The sequence below is a fragment of the Ylistrum balloti genome, unplaced genomic scaffold, assembly GCF_031769215.1.
Source record: "Ylistrum balloti isolate Yb309-2 unplaced genomic scaffold, AGI_CSIRO_Ybal_v1 Utg370748, whole genome shotgun sequence".
In the NCBI taxonomy this organism is placed as follows: domain Eukaryota; kingdom Metazoa; phylum Mollusca; class Bivalvia; order Pectinida; family Pectinidae; genus Ylistrum; species Ylistrum balloti.
Window position 1 is genome coordinate 329432 of NW_026782440.1, and position 16989 is coordinate 346420.

General features: G+C 34.7%; 1 protein-coding gene across 1 annotated transcript in view; it reads left to right on the forward strand.

The window, feature by feature from the left end:
* Positions 1-246: 246 nt before the first annotated feature.
* LOC132558048 (adhesion G-protein coupled receptor D1-like) overlaps positions 247-16989 on the forward strand; it is a 28945-nt gene continuing 12202 nt past the window's right edge. Inside the window, exons 1-8 of the mRNA XM_060222572.1 lie at positions 247-290; positions 521-656; positions 3592-3653; positions 7889-8000; positions 12055-12158; positions 12480-12582; positions 13452-13605; positions 13872-13938. Coding sequence (XP_060078555.1) covers positions 247-290; positions 521-656; positions 3592-3653; positions 7889-8000; positions 12055-12158; positions 12480-12582; positions 13452-13605; positions 13872-13938 — 782 coding nt within the window. The remainder of the gene's footprint in view (positions 291-520; positions 657-3591; positions 3654-7888; positions 8001-12054; positions 12159-12479; positions 12583-13451; positions 13606-13871; positions 13939-16989) is intronic.

The window sequence follows — 16989 nt, forward strand, 5'->3', positions numbered from 1 at the left end:
CTTTCCTTGTTGTCATTTTTTCCAACACCGTCCCTTGTTGTAATGTTTTTAAACATCGTCCGTTAATTTCATTTCTCCAAACACTGTCCCTTGTCATTTCTCGAAACGCCATCCCTTTTCATTTCTCCAAACACTGTCCCTTGTTATGAACAAAATTCTGCAGATAATATATTATTGTAAAATAATATATATATATATATATATATATGTTTTTTTTTGACAGGTAAGGAATTAGTTTTGTCAATTATGCTAATTACGACATCTGATAATAGTAATCTCCAACTTCGAAGGTAAGATAGTGAAATCGTAAAAACTATAAGATTTCATGTTAAAGGTTCTTTTCTATGATGAATAAAGCAATGGGACTGATAATGCACGCGATGTCACTTACATATCGTTTTTTTATTTAAAGTAAATCAATACAATTTGATGTTAAGGTGCTCGATTTGAATTTTACTTCTCAGAGACAGCAGCGGAGGCTCCGAACAAACTAATATCTGTAAATGTATATATGTTACAGGAGTAAGACTGGTGAAATAGACAGGAAGAATCTGTTTTTACTCAGTCGTATTCTATCAATCACTGGCTATTTATCAGCTCGACCTGTTTCCCTATCCCTGACCTACACGCTCCAGCATAACTGTCACAGGGCGGAAGTGAGTAATACTTTGATTCGGATGATACATGTCAGATAGAGATCTTTACATTGATTAAGTTTATTATTTATAATCTTTATTATGTCGCGCTGACTCTAGACCGGGTTAATGGTTGTTATATGTATATTATATAGATATATAGGATTACATATACATAAACATATTTGATAAATTTAATATTATGATTGTACGTGTAGAAATTGCAAATCAACCTCATATACTCCACAAAAAAAGAAACACCTAATTAAATTACACCGTTACAAAATTGTGCTGGTGCTGAAAAAAGCAGTGTCTGTGTGACGTGACGTATGTAGTTTTAGTATTTTTGGTAGTTGGATATCCCCGAATAGACAAAATTACCATTCTGTTTGAATTGTTGTTTAATGTGTTTCTTTATGCGTTTAATTCATTAGACCATGGATTTGCCTGGGGATGTTCATCTTGTCTATGTTGTATCTAACTTACGTGTTGGTCGAGTCTGGAGATGTTCCTCTTGCTTGTCTATGTTGTATCTAACTTACGTGTTGGTCGAGTCTGGGGATGTTCATCTTGTCTATGTTGTATCTAACTTACGTGTTGGTCGAGTCTGGGGATGTTCATCTTGTCTATGTTGTATCTAACTTACGTGTTGGTCGAGTCTGGGGATGTTCATCTTGTCTATGTTGTATCTAACTTACGTGTTGGTCGAGTCTGGGGATGTTCATCTTGTCTATGTTGTATCTAACTTACGTGTTGGTCGAGTCTGAGGATGTTCATCTTGTCTATGTTGTATCTAACTTACGTGTTGGTCGAGTCTGGGGATGTTCATCTTGTCTATGTTGTATCTAACTTACGTGTTGGTCGAGTCTGGGGATGTTCATCTTGTCTATGTTGTATCTAACTTACGTGTTGGTCGAGTCTGAGGATGTTCATCTTGTCTATGTTGTATCTAACTTACGTGTTGGTCGAGTCTGGGGATGTTCATCTTGTCTATGTTGTATCTAACTTACGTGTTGGTCGAGTCTGGGGATGTTCATCTTGTCTATGTTGTATCTAACTTACGTGTTGGTCGAGTCTGGGGATGTTCATCTTGTCTATGTTGTATCTAACTTACGTGTTGGTCGAGTCTGGGGATGTTCATCTTGTCTATGTTGTATCTAACTTACGTGTTGGTCGAGTCTGGGGATGTTCATCTTGTCTATGTTGTATCTAACTTACGTGTTGGTCGAGTCTGGGGATGTTCCTCTTGCTTGTCTATGTTGTATCTAACTTACGTGTTGGTCGAGTCTGGGGATGTTCATCTTGTCTATGTTGTATCTAACTTACGTGTTGGTCGCGCCTGGGGATGTTCCTCTTGTCTATGTTGTATTTAACTTACGTGTTGGTCGAGTCTGGGGATGTTCCTCTTGCTTGTCTATGTTGTATCTAACTTACGTGATGGTCGCGCCTGGGGATGTTCATCTTGTCTATGTTGTATCTAACTTACGTGTTGGTCGAGTCTGGGGATGTTCCTCTTGCTTGTCTATGTTGTATCTAACTTACGTGTTGGTCGAGTCTGGGGATGTTCATCTTGTCTATGTTGTATCTAACTTACGTGTTGGTCGAGTCTGGGGATGTTCCTCTTGCTTGTCTATGTTGTATCTAACTTACGTGTTGATCGAGCCTGGGGATGTTCCTCTTGTCTATGTTGTATCTAACTTACGTGATGGTCGCGCCTGGGGATGTTCCTCTTGTCTATGTTGTATTTAACTCACGTGTTGGTCGAGCCACGGAACGTTCCTCTTGTCTTATTGTATCTAACTTACGTGTTGGTCGAGCCTGGGAACGGTCCTCTTGTCTATGCTGTATCTAACTCACGTGTTGGTCGAGCCTTGGGATGTTCCTCTTGTCTATGTTGTATTTAACTTACGTGGCTTGGTTCTGACGAGCTCATTCTAAAGGTCGTCAAACGGAGATCTATGTCGTGAAGTATAGAGGTCATTCGCTAGACTAGATTTTTTTGCCGTGAGATATTACGTATGAATCTCGTCATATGTAGTCTTGCAAATATAAGATTATGACCTCTAGCATGTGTAAGGACATGTGGTTGGAGGATATGATCTATATATCTAATGGCATTGAGGTTTTGGTTTTTGACTACTAAGGCGAAATTACTCCATGGGATGTGCCACTCCAAACTATATTTACCATATCGAATCGTTGATGAACAACACACACCTCTGCCGATAAAATACATCATAAACCTCTTCGGTGTGCGTATTCAGTGGACGATGTTTGGAGAAATGACAACAAGGAACGATAATGTGACTTATTCGAACCATGTGTTCTCTCGACACGCAGATGATTCCTGGACGTTTGAACACCGACGGGTCTACCATGGGTGTCTAGGTTATGCGATGCAGTCTCTGCGGCAATTTTGAATCCGTCACGCGGGTGCATAATTCAAATTGCCATGCCATGTCGTGTAGTCTTTACGCGAATTGACCCAGTAGCACAATAAATTACACACTAGACAACAACAAACTGCCATGCAACGACAATTTCACTTTGGTCATCCATTTACATCGCTGGTTTTAGGGTATGATTTCTAACGCGGAGATCATCCATGCTGTGTTACCTAACCAGAAATACCTGTAGGAAAAAAACTGTTTTTCAAGTATATCAATGTGCGAAAAACATTAGTATTTAGTTCTCTTTCACCTCTAAAATCCAAAGAGTTCTGTTTAATCCGAAACAATGATAAAGACTTGCGTAATCAGTTTTTACTGTTCTATTCACAAATAACCTAATCACATAACAAAGGTTTTATTAACATTTGTTTTACAATCTTAAATTGACATTTTCCTGGATATTAGCTTTCAGCACGTAATGGTTTCATGACGTTGAGTTCCTGCTTAACGAAAACCGTATTGTGCTTTACCCTGACCTTATTCTTTAAACATTCTGTTATTTCCAGGAACAAATTGGTACCAATAAAAGTGCAGAGATAATATGTGGCTACATTGATAAGGAATCTGGGTAAGTCATCGTCCATATTCAATTTGGTTTCGTAATTTGCAAGCAAACCTTATGATTACTCTAGAGGCCGATTAATGGAAATCTCTCTCTCTCTCTCTCTCTCTCTCTCTCTGAATAAACACTCTAATAACATTTGTACTGATGAAAAACCTGTCTACCAGGAAACCAGTTACATAATGTGTGTACATAATCGTAATCCATTTTACTATTTTGACGTCTTCTTTGTTTTGTATGCTTATTACTTTCTTTTAAACGACAAGACTGACCCTATTGTTAATTATAAGTGAAAGGCATTGTTCATTAAATTTCTTTAATCTAACTTTTTATTGCTTTTTCCTATGTGCTGATTGCTGATTGAAATCGGTATTATTAACTCCGCTATGTACATCTAAAGAAATGCAAATAAAATTGACACCATATAAAACTTTAATACACATACTGATTGTCTAAAACGTTTCTTTGGAAATTGCTTAAGATCTCCTAATTTGCATTATGTATCAATGTAGTTTCTTCAAAACTGCCACCACTTCTCATACTATGTCTTAATTGTATAATGTATGACCATGCCGAATCTCATACACTGATATCTTCAACATATTGTCCCTTACATATTGGTTCTTACTTCGTATCGAACGGTGTACGGAGTGAACATGATATTACCGGATACGATATTGCACCAACCATTCAAAACGTACTGTCCATTTGAGTGACATCTAAAGCTTTTTAATGGCCGATTAATATAAGACGGCAGGCAATATTTGCTTCAGTATGATGCGTTTTCCAAATTCGACATCGATGCTATTCAGTATGTTGAGAATTCTTTCGCGTGTTTCGTAACTGGTCTTTGAGAATTGCCGTAGGAACATGCTGTTTTCAGCTACTGTAATCTGATAATTGTTTCAAAAGGCACGGAAATGCTATACTGACCCTAGTTAAATTAAAGATCTGTTGTTGATATACAGAATGCGTGCATAATACTGCCCTTGCGATCACCGTTCTCATAAAGATAACTACATCGCTAACGACATCGATTAGAAGTAAAACGTATAACAAACTCATGTATGAACACAAACTACGCCGTCTTCAAATGTCTCCCGTTCTCTTAGACACCTACATCATTACAGCACTGGCTTTCAAACCTATCTCAAGTTCGTCGTCAAATTTACCATTATAGAAAACGAGAATGTTCTTTTATGTTCGTACCACCAAAGACATGTGTATCTGGGTTTGGTGGTTCCACTGATAATAGCCCTTTCACTAGCGAACTTATTACGAAATTGTTACATACTGCTTCTTGTACACATTATGTTAGATCTTTGTTACAGGTAAAACAAAATACTGAACATGTCGCAAAAAAGCATGTTGTCAAGAAAACAATATTACACATATGAAAACATCGTTTTTGTTTTCTTCTTTTTTTGCGTCCTAATCAAATAAAAATGATATACATTACTACAAAAATAATGTAAGTTTCCGTAACAACAGAGAATATACCAACATTTCAATAGCGTTGTAAATTAAATGGTTCCCACTCCTCAGGCCCTGGGGTAAAAAAGGGGTCAAATTGTTGCCATTTCAAAAATCTTCTCACAAGTATGGTCAAATCAAATACTCAAATTAAAAGATATTGCGGTACTAAAACTATAAATTCCTTGACCCCATGATGTCACATTTCGCCCTGAAGAGAAAAGAAAGTCTACAACGGATCATACAGGAATATTAATTTCTGGGCATGAATTATTAATTTTTATTGGAACTAATGAAAACTTAGTATATGACAACAGTTTGATGGTGTACACATACTGGTCCTGGCTTACTCCCAAAGGGAGACGGGTTCAAATTCACTTCAGTGTTCAATCATCTCATTACCAAGCTATGGACGAATCTATTAAATAATTTACATGGATAGAGGAGTTTATGTAGGAAATTACATTTTTTTTAGTTTGATTTTTAATCAATTAAAAAGGTAGTAAGATGCCTTAGATTGAGATGACTGTCAATGTTATGTACACTCTTCAGTTCTGTTTCATGTACGTTGTAGTTCAAGTTACCACTTTTTGTTAACAAGATAATCACCAACAGTATTTAACGCCGGTGACCGTACGGCCCAATGACCGCTTATTAACCGGTGAATTTTACTGCAGAACAATTTCGTCGTTATTTATCTCAAAATGAGAACAAACAAGTAAAACAAGGTCGTGGTTGACGTCATGGTTGTTTTGTTTCACTGTTGTTCATTGATATGTTTTGATAAACGTTTTGTGAAGGATATGTTTTGATAAACATTTTGTCCATGATATGTTTTGATAAACGTTTTGTAATTGACGAAGTGGTGAAGTCACTGAACCGTAGTTCATTTAGTAAATCATGTTTTCATTCTTCAGAAATAGTATCAGCGTGTTATCAGTCACTATAATTGCATGTGGTCTCTTCAGCCTAAGGTAACATAAAGAGTGGTCAGTCATTCCGACATGATAGTTCCCATCACCAATGTAGCATTAAACCGTATCAAAACATAAATGAAAGACAAACATGGCACGATCTAACATGCGGAAGTAAAATGGGTACTGTTACATATTCTGTCTCAGTGAGTCTTCAAATGTTTACACAGGTTTACATTAATTTGATACCACAACGCTTGAGTACCTGAAGTCTGGAAAACAATACAATATACATATGTAATCCTGAAAAAGAAAGTAGGTATAATGAATCTATAAACAATTATACCGACGAAATACATCACTCATATAAAAGTATGTATACACTGTACAACCCTAAACGCATGGAAATACCTAGGAATAATCAAGATGTTCTTAATTTGACCATTATCATCGTAATCAGGTTTGTCGTTTTTATGTAAGATACAGTGACCAAGATGTACATGGCGAGTGTCGTCGATGAAGCACGAGGCTTTTCCGATGTGCGCACGATGGGAAAACTGTACGAATAAGTTATCGCACGTCTGTGCGCACGTTGTGCGGTGCTATCGCACAGATGTGCGATTCTATCTTGGTTGATATAAATTCAGAAAATAATTATCGATTAGTGAGAGATAGGGTTTATTTATTTGCTCAATATATAAAAATAAAACTAGGTATATTTCCTAATTATGTCCTACATCTATAGGTTGGACACATGCGAATCTATCATATACAGACAGAAGAGTTATATACACTCGTAATTCATAGTGTTTTGTTTACACTCATTGTACACATTATGTGTTAACACGAAATTAACCTTTGTTTTGTCTCGGCAATGAATGATTTTAAATCGCATTCCGTCATAAATGAATTTTGATTTTCATTGCTTCTGTATTACACTCATTTTTCTATCATTTCGTAAACAAACAATAAAATGTATACTCAGATAAATTCTAGGTGTTGTATTTGTTACACGGAAGACCTAGTCGGTACGAATTCATGCAGAGTCCAATGTTATTTCCAAACTTAAAACGACTTTTACAATCACCGATCTATCATTGATACGCCCGTTATCGCTATTAAGTCATAACTATACGAGTTTCCGTTTAATGTTCAATCCATAATATTAGCCAATCATTTCGACCAAGCCGCACAAAACGTACGATCCTGAAACACAGTTGTACGTTGCATGCTGTAGATTGCAGTGTGCTTACGATGTAAGCACATTTTTGGGTGCGTCGCACGTCACCACAGCTGTATATGAAAGGTCCCCTCTCAGACAGTTTTTACAATAGTAAAAATGTTATTAGATTATTCAGAGAAAGATTCCTATTAATCAGTCTCTAGAGTAATCATAATGTTTGATGGTTTGTTATACGGGAAACCTAGCCGGATCGCACCTGTCACGTATACATCCGAGGCACATCTCTTGTCTAAGATGTGAAATCATATGCTAAAAAGGCTACTAAGCGCAGCGTCAAGTGTTATTTGCGAAAACTGACGAATGAAAGATGATAAAAATAATTACCGGTCAATTTTGATACGATGTGATCACTATTAAGTCACAACTACTTGAATTCTCCGTGTAATTTTCAGTCCGTAAATTTAGCTTATCATATTTATGAAACCACTCAAAATTTGCGATTTAATCAGTTGTAGACTTAATACTGCAGAGTTTGTTTGTGCGGAGAATGTGCGCACGATGTATGCACGATTTGCCGGTCCACAATGCAAGCACTAAGTTTTTGGTGCGTTGAGCTTTACTAAACCTAAATTTGATTCTGTTGCCATGTTTTCATTTTCTTTATATTGAAGTTATTGGTCAGACAAAGGGTGTTTTTTACTCCACACGAATGCCTCAGCTAGCACCTGTCATTGTAATCATACAACTAACTTCGCCATCCTCATGCAGGTTCGAGACGTAAAGGTGAGCGTTTGTTTTTGGTTTGGTTTAATTATGCATCAGTAGAGGTAAGATTTGGTGATTCTCCATTAGTGTGCCCTGCTTAATTACATGTATATAGCGATTTCTAGAAAGCTCGTTCAAACATAGACCTTATGGAGCGCATTTAGATTCGACGGATTGTCATCTTCAAAATGAATTAGATTAAAAGCCATGACCCATATCACTCTAACATTTATACAATAAAAATATAACTTGGGCAGTGCATGTAGGTAGGGTGTTAGTTTAGTTTAACGTAAAAAATAGTACATCGACCTATTTTTATAATGTTCCAACATAAAAGCATGAACAAATCAATTTACTATTCAATTATCTGTCCATTTGTAGATTTTTCATCTCAAAACTAAAATTTGACATAGTAATGTAAACATCATGAGAACTCAAACCTTCTATTGGTATTTCCTGATAACTTCATGTTCTGTGTATGATGTAAATTTAGCACACATGATGTACAAATTACCTTTTGATAATCTATCGGAAGCATGATTGAATGTGTAGTGTATACAAGAAAGCTATATAAATCACTGATTGTGTCATCAAGAAGCAGAAGCAGCAGAGATATAGCGTCTAGTTAACATTGATGAACCACTACAGCTGGAAACACCCTATAAATCACAGCCGTTTAATTGACATGTTCTTGGCAACGCTTGTACGCTATGATTAACATACCTATCATTATAATGAAGCTCGCCACATTTACGCTAAATATTCAAAACTTCCTCTCTATAAATCAACACTTGGTAAATACACTTTCAATATACTCAGGTTTACAGATAGTGCTTAATGCTATAGCTATATGCATCCCAAAGCCTTGACTGACAAAAGTGTGCTTTAAACCTAAAATAACATAAATATTTGACTATTGTATTGAGTTCAATAAACGTGTAAAATTCGTTGATTACCAACCAGCAACCTTCTTCTTCGTTTGAACAGTTTGTGGTGTGAGATTGGTATTGTCATTCGAGCCCGTGGTGTTGTTCCTCGTAAATCCGTATTCAACAACACCTTCAATTCCATCTAATGCTAATATCTCGGTACACAATAACAAATGTCATGCAAGCATGTTCGGTATCAAGGCAGTTTTTACACTCTCAATCAGTGAGCTGTTTTGTTGCTTCAAATGGAATTTAACACGAACAATCTTCCTTCATTCATTGCTTCTGTACCATTTAAGACTCCGGGGCTGCAAAGTTTTATTTCTAGTTGTTTATACCTTAAGGTGGAAATACGATAACTAAGGGGAAAATGTCTGTTTCCGATTTCCTGGCCGTCCCCAGTTTTTGACTAGCGATCATAATTTTTTTTAACATTTTGAAAAAAATATATATATATACCCTATATTTTCCGTGTTTATCTTCAGTTTGGATTACACATATAAGTATGATTCTGTTGACATGTTGGTTTTCCTTTGTCGGTTTAGGACCAGTTTTATTGAATTGAAATTATGATTCTGTTGTCATGCTTGTTTTTCCTTCTTTTTGTTTTTGGTTCAGGACCAGTTTTATTTAATTTGAATGATGATTCTGTTGTCTTACTGGTTTTTCTTTGTTGGTCTAGGACCAGTTTTAATGAATTTGAATTATGATTCTGTTGTCATGTTGGTTTTTCTTTGTTGGTCTAGGACCAGTTTTATTGAATTTGAATTATGATTCTGTTGACATGTTGGTTTTTCTTCGTTATTTTAGGAACAGTTTTATTGATGAAATGATATGTAGACGCTATACGTACTGATTGTTTCATTCATAGTAATTCTATATCCCAAATGTTGAGTTATCCAAATTTTATATTGTTTTTATCGCTCAGTACATGAATTGATTACCCTGTTTTCTCTGTAAAGTAACCATATCGACCACTTGTTGTAAACTCCAGTGTTCTTGGGTGAAACATCTTTATGTGGTTGCCTATTTGTAGAGTCTTTGTATAGGACATATACGTTAAACTACTATTGTAAGCAAAAACTCACAAATATTCAGACGTGCTGTATCAGTGTGTTGAAGTTGTATTATGATGTATAGTACATGGCGTGGTGATAGATTTTGAAAGTGATATTACAAAAAAAAAAAAAAATGAATGATAGTCTTCAGTTACATACATAATACAAGATACACCTAAACATAATCGAATGTCATAAAGGATTGACCCATTTCATGATGATACCGGTAGATAGGCTATGTTCACGAACAGAAACTGATGGATATCAGGGGAATAATTGAACTCGCATACACTAACACACTTAAGTTAAAATCCACCGCTCTCGATTCGGCAACCATTTAGTTCTGTAAATCATTCCTCTTACTGTCTGACGGAGAGTTAAATTTATTACTTCCACCTAATGCATTGTTTCCTTCATAGAAAGAAGTTTATCAAGAACCATTCCCGAGTTATAATCTTAGACATGATAAAGTCTTTATATTTCCATCTCTTTATTTTCGATGATGATGGATTTTGATACGTCGAATTAAAAAGCAAAATGTGCTTTGTTTAATCGTTGCTGAACTTTGACTGTTATTGATAGCCTTTAACACTACTAAAACGACCGCCTACGTTTAATTCAGGACATATTTGTTCAAATTCTTCTCACTAAATGAGATTGTAAACAAGACCAATATCCTCTCCGAGATTATGCGAGATTACACAACGAAGGCTGAGTATTGATCATGCTTTCATAAATGTCCGAGTCATATGGCTCATAACACTGTTGTGATTACGAAGAGACCTTGTCTTCTCTGCGCCTCCCAAAGCCTTCCTGACGCTTGCATCATACCAATGATGCACATTTCTAGTATTATCACCATGCCATCGCAATGACGATAACTAGCTGTCGGCAAGTTTGTAGAAAACCGATTGCTGAGAAGAACCAATTTCCGTATTTAACAGATCGCCAAGTTTATTGAAAAACAAACAAAATCGGTTCTGTAAAGAGACTAAGCGCTTGGATAGGTTTTGCCAGGCACTGTGTTTCCGTCATTTTGTCTGACTTAAACGTTTTTATAGGGCTGCAATGGTTTTTGAAAAATGGAAAAATAGAAAGATGAATAAGAATTGTGTGACATTTTGTGCTCGAAATATCTTTAAAACAAAACCTTAAGTCATTTGATTATAATAGCTTAAAGTGAGTGTTTCAGCGCCGCCATGATTCTGTTTTTGTAATTGTTAAAGTATGCTGTCACATGTACTTTAAATCATAGTTTTCAGACCAGACAAAAATCATTTTTAGATCGATAAGAATATATAATTTCAGAAGAAACATTCTTTCGGACAATATTGATATATTTACTTGTTGTTGATGTTGAATAGAACACCGGGAATGGTACGTTATGGGTCTGGTGTCATGCGCATTCCTTTTTCTGCCTGGATCGAGATGTGTACAATACATAATTATTCTTTATTGCATGATTCAGTTTTTAGAAATTCTGTTGAAATTTTAAATTTTCTGTTTATCTAATAGTTTTTCGCTAATTACAGATATTCTACTGGAGTGACAATAATATCTTCATGCCTTTTTTCTAACTTATACTTTAAAAGCAGGGGGGAAATATATATTTTGGTGCTACTAAGGAAATGACGATGTCTTTATTTCAATACTTTTACAGCAGGTATTATCATTACGAAGACTGGTTATTCGTGCGTGAACTTAATTTAGCAAAATTTATCAATCCAGTTCAAATGGCATAATAGAAGACCAGTCGGAGTAATGGAAAATGTAAAATTTCACAACGTTGCCAAGGGTTCGATTGCCCTCAGCAAAGAAAGCGGAGACTTAGAGAATCGTTTGACTGATAGCGTAAACTTTCTCCTTGCCTTCAATTTGGTTCCTGATAATGAAATATTCCCTTTGCGTTTTCATCCGAGCCAGCAAGAGTAGTTAATACGGTTTGATGAGCAATTATTGTGAAATATATTAAATAGATAGCTGTATAAAGTGTACATGTTTTCCAATTCATAGTTATTGATATTGTGACGAACAAGGCCTGATAATTTCTCATATTCCGTGCCTAATTTGCATTTTGATGTATAGATAACAGCCATAGACCAGACTGTCCTCAGTATCATTACATACATTGGCTGTAGTGTGTCCCTCCTCACACAGCTGATCACAGTTACCGTCTTCGTCTGTGTCGGGTAAGCTGTTATATAAGTGATATGTGATGAACTCTTCATCTCTTCTGATTATTGTTTCACAATAGTCCTCTTACATGTACATAAATACGTAATGTTAAGATACATAAATACCATCAGATATCGCATTATTTCGATCTATAGGATGTTATATACTTTTCCTTTGAGTATTACCGTTCCATCAACAGGGTGATATAAGCATTAAGTAGACGCTAGAAGCGATATTGCTATAAAACATCTTGTAGAATAAATCTATCGGACATTATTTTATTGTTTTAATATATATCCATTGTATATTATTTACATATATTTGCTCAATTTTAGGACTCTGAATTCGGAACGTGTTTATGTTCACCGAAATTTATGTTTTGCAATCATCGCCTCTCAAGTTGCGTTTCTGTCAGGGATCAGAGCCGTTGAAAATAAGGTATTGTATAAAAACAATGGGAAGTAAGCCAGAGAAAATTATAGGACAAAGGCAAAGGCAGAGGCAAAAAATAGCAATCGTGCCAGGCAATATTTTGTCCTATACCGTTTATCAGAGTAACTGGAAGAAGAAAAATACTGACTGGAGGAAACATGTGATGTTGATTGCATTTGATGACACAATCTACATTGCCCTTTGATGTAGCTGAATTCTTTGTTTGGCTGTTCTGTTGATTTAATTCGATTCATTGTTGGCTGTACTGTTGATGAAGTTTAATTCATTATTAAGCTCTACTGTACTAATTCAAAATTTCATATTAAAGGTCCTATTAATTTGTGGGTCTTATGTACGCTCAGTGCAATAGGAGAGAATCCCAAATACCACGTATACATGTAACATGACTACAGCTTAGCTTTTTAAGAGAATATTTGTGAACGATGATTGTATTTCACCACCTTTCTTTCCATGTCAGTACCCTTTTAAGTCTTTGTAGGCAACCCTATTATTTCTGTTCACACGAAGAAAAGACTTTCTTTCTTAAAATGTACACACAAGTCGCATACTTTTACCGCAATTTATGCTATATATATTGGTTAACATGATAATGTCAGAATTCGAATGTTTAGATGAGACAAAGATGGCATGGCTTAGAGCAGAATTTAGAGATGTCAATCATAATTTTGATCTCCTGACGAAACATTTACTATCATTTGGTTAAAATGACAAAATAACCTAATTCTAAATGATATTCTTGATTTTATAAATAACAATCGTTTATCTTGTGAATAACAGCGGGATTTTTTTTATTGGTTGTAAACTGAAATCAAGATTGCTTAGAACCTGCCTTCACAACTCTTTTGTCCCAACAGGTGTTGTGTTCAATTGTCGCTATGATCCTTCATTACTTCTACACCGCCATGTTTGTTTGGATGCTGGTTGAAGGCATGCATCTATACAGCAAGGTCGTCAGAGTGTTCTCGACGGAGAGGTCAAGGGTCATATACTACTGTGGTTTTGGATGGGGTAAATGCTTCAGATAAGATAAATAATTCCACATAAAGAGAGCTGATTCGGGTAATGGCTGATCATATCTCTATTCATATTAACGATTTATCTCTCAAACACTTCTGTTTTCAACTATAGTTATACAACTGCAAATTATGATCCGACATTTTTAATGTAAGGTATTTGTATACAAAGAGTAAAGTTGATTTAGTTGTAGTCTAATGCCAATTATCAAGAATTCGGCATGTAATATTACAAAATGATGTTTTTATCTGGCAATCCAGGTGTCCCCCTCGTACTAGTGACTATTTCTGCTACTGCGGATTGGGAAGGCTACGGAAACGGTAAGAGGTATGTCGAGGTATATTCCGGGAAACAGTTCGGTTCATAAGTAAAACTTTCTCAACATCAATAAAACAGTTAACACTCAATTGATTTGTGTAATATGACCAATCTTAATTTTCTTTTTATCCTGTTACCACCGTTTCGAAATACAGTTATTCAATACGATATGTAAGTTGGATATTAAGTGATAGATAATCCAGACATTTAAGACATCATATTGGCAGGAAGACATGTCTGTGTAAAACATCTCTCTAATGATTAACCAAAAGGCTGAAGACTACAATAGAAAAAAAAATACTATGTTTAACAAGTGCGAAATCAAAGGCATTGCGTTTGTGTTCTGTACTGTTAAGAGAGGACTCTAGTAAATATGTAAAAAAAAAAAGTAGTTTTATGTTGTTAAGTAAATGTTATACATATCAGTTTGGCTTCTTTTGATGGAAAAGGCACCGTTTATTTCTAGGAATTAAGTCATTACAACTTTTACAAATATTTTTAACTATCTGGGCTATTCAAATCGAATTCAAATGAGAAGTGCTACATAGATCGCTCTCAAATTCCATATGCAAGTTTCCTTTGGTCATTTGTTTTGTCCATTTAATTTCTGTGATTAGGGAAAGAAAATGACTAAAAGACGTTATCTTCGATTTGACAAAGAAATTTTGTTATTATTTCTAGGATTCGATGGATCTTTCTCACATTTCAAATCTACACTCCTTTTAGATAAAACATTAATGTATTTACCAAAAGCAAATCAAAAAGTGGTATATAGATTCATAACAATTTCATCATTATAAGGATAAAGATAAAACAAAAACACTTCATTTTTGTTGAAAACAAATTATCAAACTTAATATTCAACAATAAAACGATTTGCTGAAAAATACTTGAAATGGAAAATATTGTTTTTTAGATAAATCGTACAATGACGCCTACTAATGAAGATGTTAATATACGTGTTTAATTAAAGATGTTTATCTTGACGCCAATGCTACTAGTTATACCCATTTGAAGCAGCATTCCCGGGTCTTCCCTGATGCCAATATCTAATTGATATGCTTGGTTTGTACGTGTGTTGTTTTTCTAATTATTTAAAGTTAGCAATTTGTACAAACAAATCTATTTACTCGAATTTTAATTCAATGCCCGAAATATTACAAACAGCAAATTAATTCAATAACATGACAGCATTCTAAGATACAAACGAGAAATAACATTAAACAATATTTAAGATACACAGTCTTCCTCATTACTGCATGCTTTTCTTTATCCCTTTTTTCTAAAACTACAATGTCAGACAGTCTGAAGATTATTATCAAGAATTCTGTAAATTACGATTCTGTCAATATTGAAGAAATAAACTTTAACAAATCCCTACAACATTTAACAGCAAAAATCTAGCATGGTTTTACATTAAAGATCCTCAAACTGAATGTATTCTATACAGAAGCATTATTTTCGGTGTTACTGTTTTGATGAAAGTCTATGTAACGAAATCTCGTTATCAATTGTGGTTAGCATCAATTATATTGTGCCAATGGATTTATCTTAACAGTCGATAGTTATGTTAGTTTGATTATAAAGTAATGTTTGCCGACCCTTAAGCGATTTATGTTTTTTTTTCTTTTGTATATATGACATATATATTTTTTTCATAACTGCTACTACATGCATTGACAATTCATTGTTTAACGTCATTGTGTTACGTACGTATTTTTTAAATGATCTTAGAACTTTAATATCTATTACAGCTATCAATTTCTTTTAACGCAGCATTTTTACGTCATAAGTTGAAAGTGGCTGTCCCCGTTTGATTTTGTCCTCCACACTTTTGCTTTAAAAAACCTGACAAAATGTAACTTTTTTGAAACATGAAAGATTTGAATTTTGGTGTCAAGGCTGGCAACAAGCTCTTTCCATTACATGACATATGGAATGAAATCTCATTGAAGATGCTATAAGAGTTAATAGGCAATAGAATTATCAACATGTTCAGTCAGTAACATTGAATTGTAATATTTCTTCAAATGTCCTGTATTTATCGGGAGAAATCGGTCATATATCGACATAAATCGAAATAACAAGATCATGATATATATATTGATATAAAACCGATGTTGTAATATATCGATATCGTTGAAGAGTCTTAGAAGGACAAAACAGCTGTATGATGCAGTTTAATTCATTGTTTGCCTCTCCTGTAACTTTTAAACAAGTTATCCTGTTAATCCATTCCAAAATGAAAAACAAATGGGGTATTAACCAATCTAGCTATGATATAAACAGACATTCAAACAAACTCGGTATTCATTAGCATGTGCTTTAAGGTTTTACTTTACACTTGACAACAAGACGGCGCCATTTTTAATGGATAGCTGTACAACGTAGTCAGATATTTTATGCTAATTTTGGTAAAATACGCTTAATAACTGTTACATATTCCAAATAAGAGATGTACATAAAAAGAGTTAACTATATCTACCTTTGCTTACATCTAATCAGTATAATCGCAAATTTCAATGTAGTGATAAGAAATTACTGCTCTTGGTGATCAAAAACTACAAGCGATATATAGATACTGGACTAAAACTCAAATGATGTATATAGAACTACCTTCATTATCACAATGTATATCTATATAACTATAGTTTTATAAAGAATAGTGATAAAAGTTAAACAAATTGATGCACAACTGTCATATCATAATATAAATCAATATCAATTCAATATAAATTTATAGAACTCTAATATCTTCTTATCAATACACTTATCTCGAATATCGTAATACAACTCGACATAACTCTAATGCCATGTTATATATCGATACAATTTATCATGATAGCTATAGATTTGACTTATAAAGTAGACGCGAGAATTGTATGATAATGAAATATTTAAGTCACGCGCTTTAGCGTATAGACAGACAGTAAAATTCCAATTCCCTGTCGAGCATTGTTTCATAGAACACATGCACTTTTCAGATTTGATATACTGTAATTTCATTTACTATAATAACTTCTGCTGCTTCTCCTTGGTCAGCATTCTTTTAAGAAATTG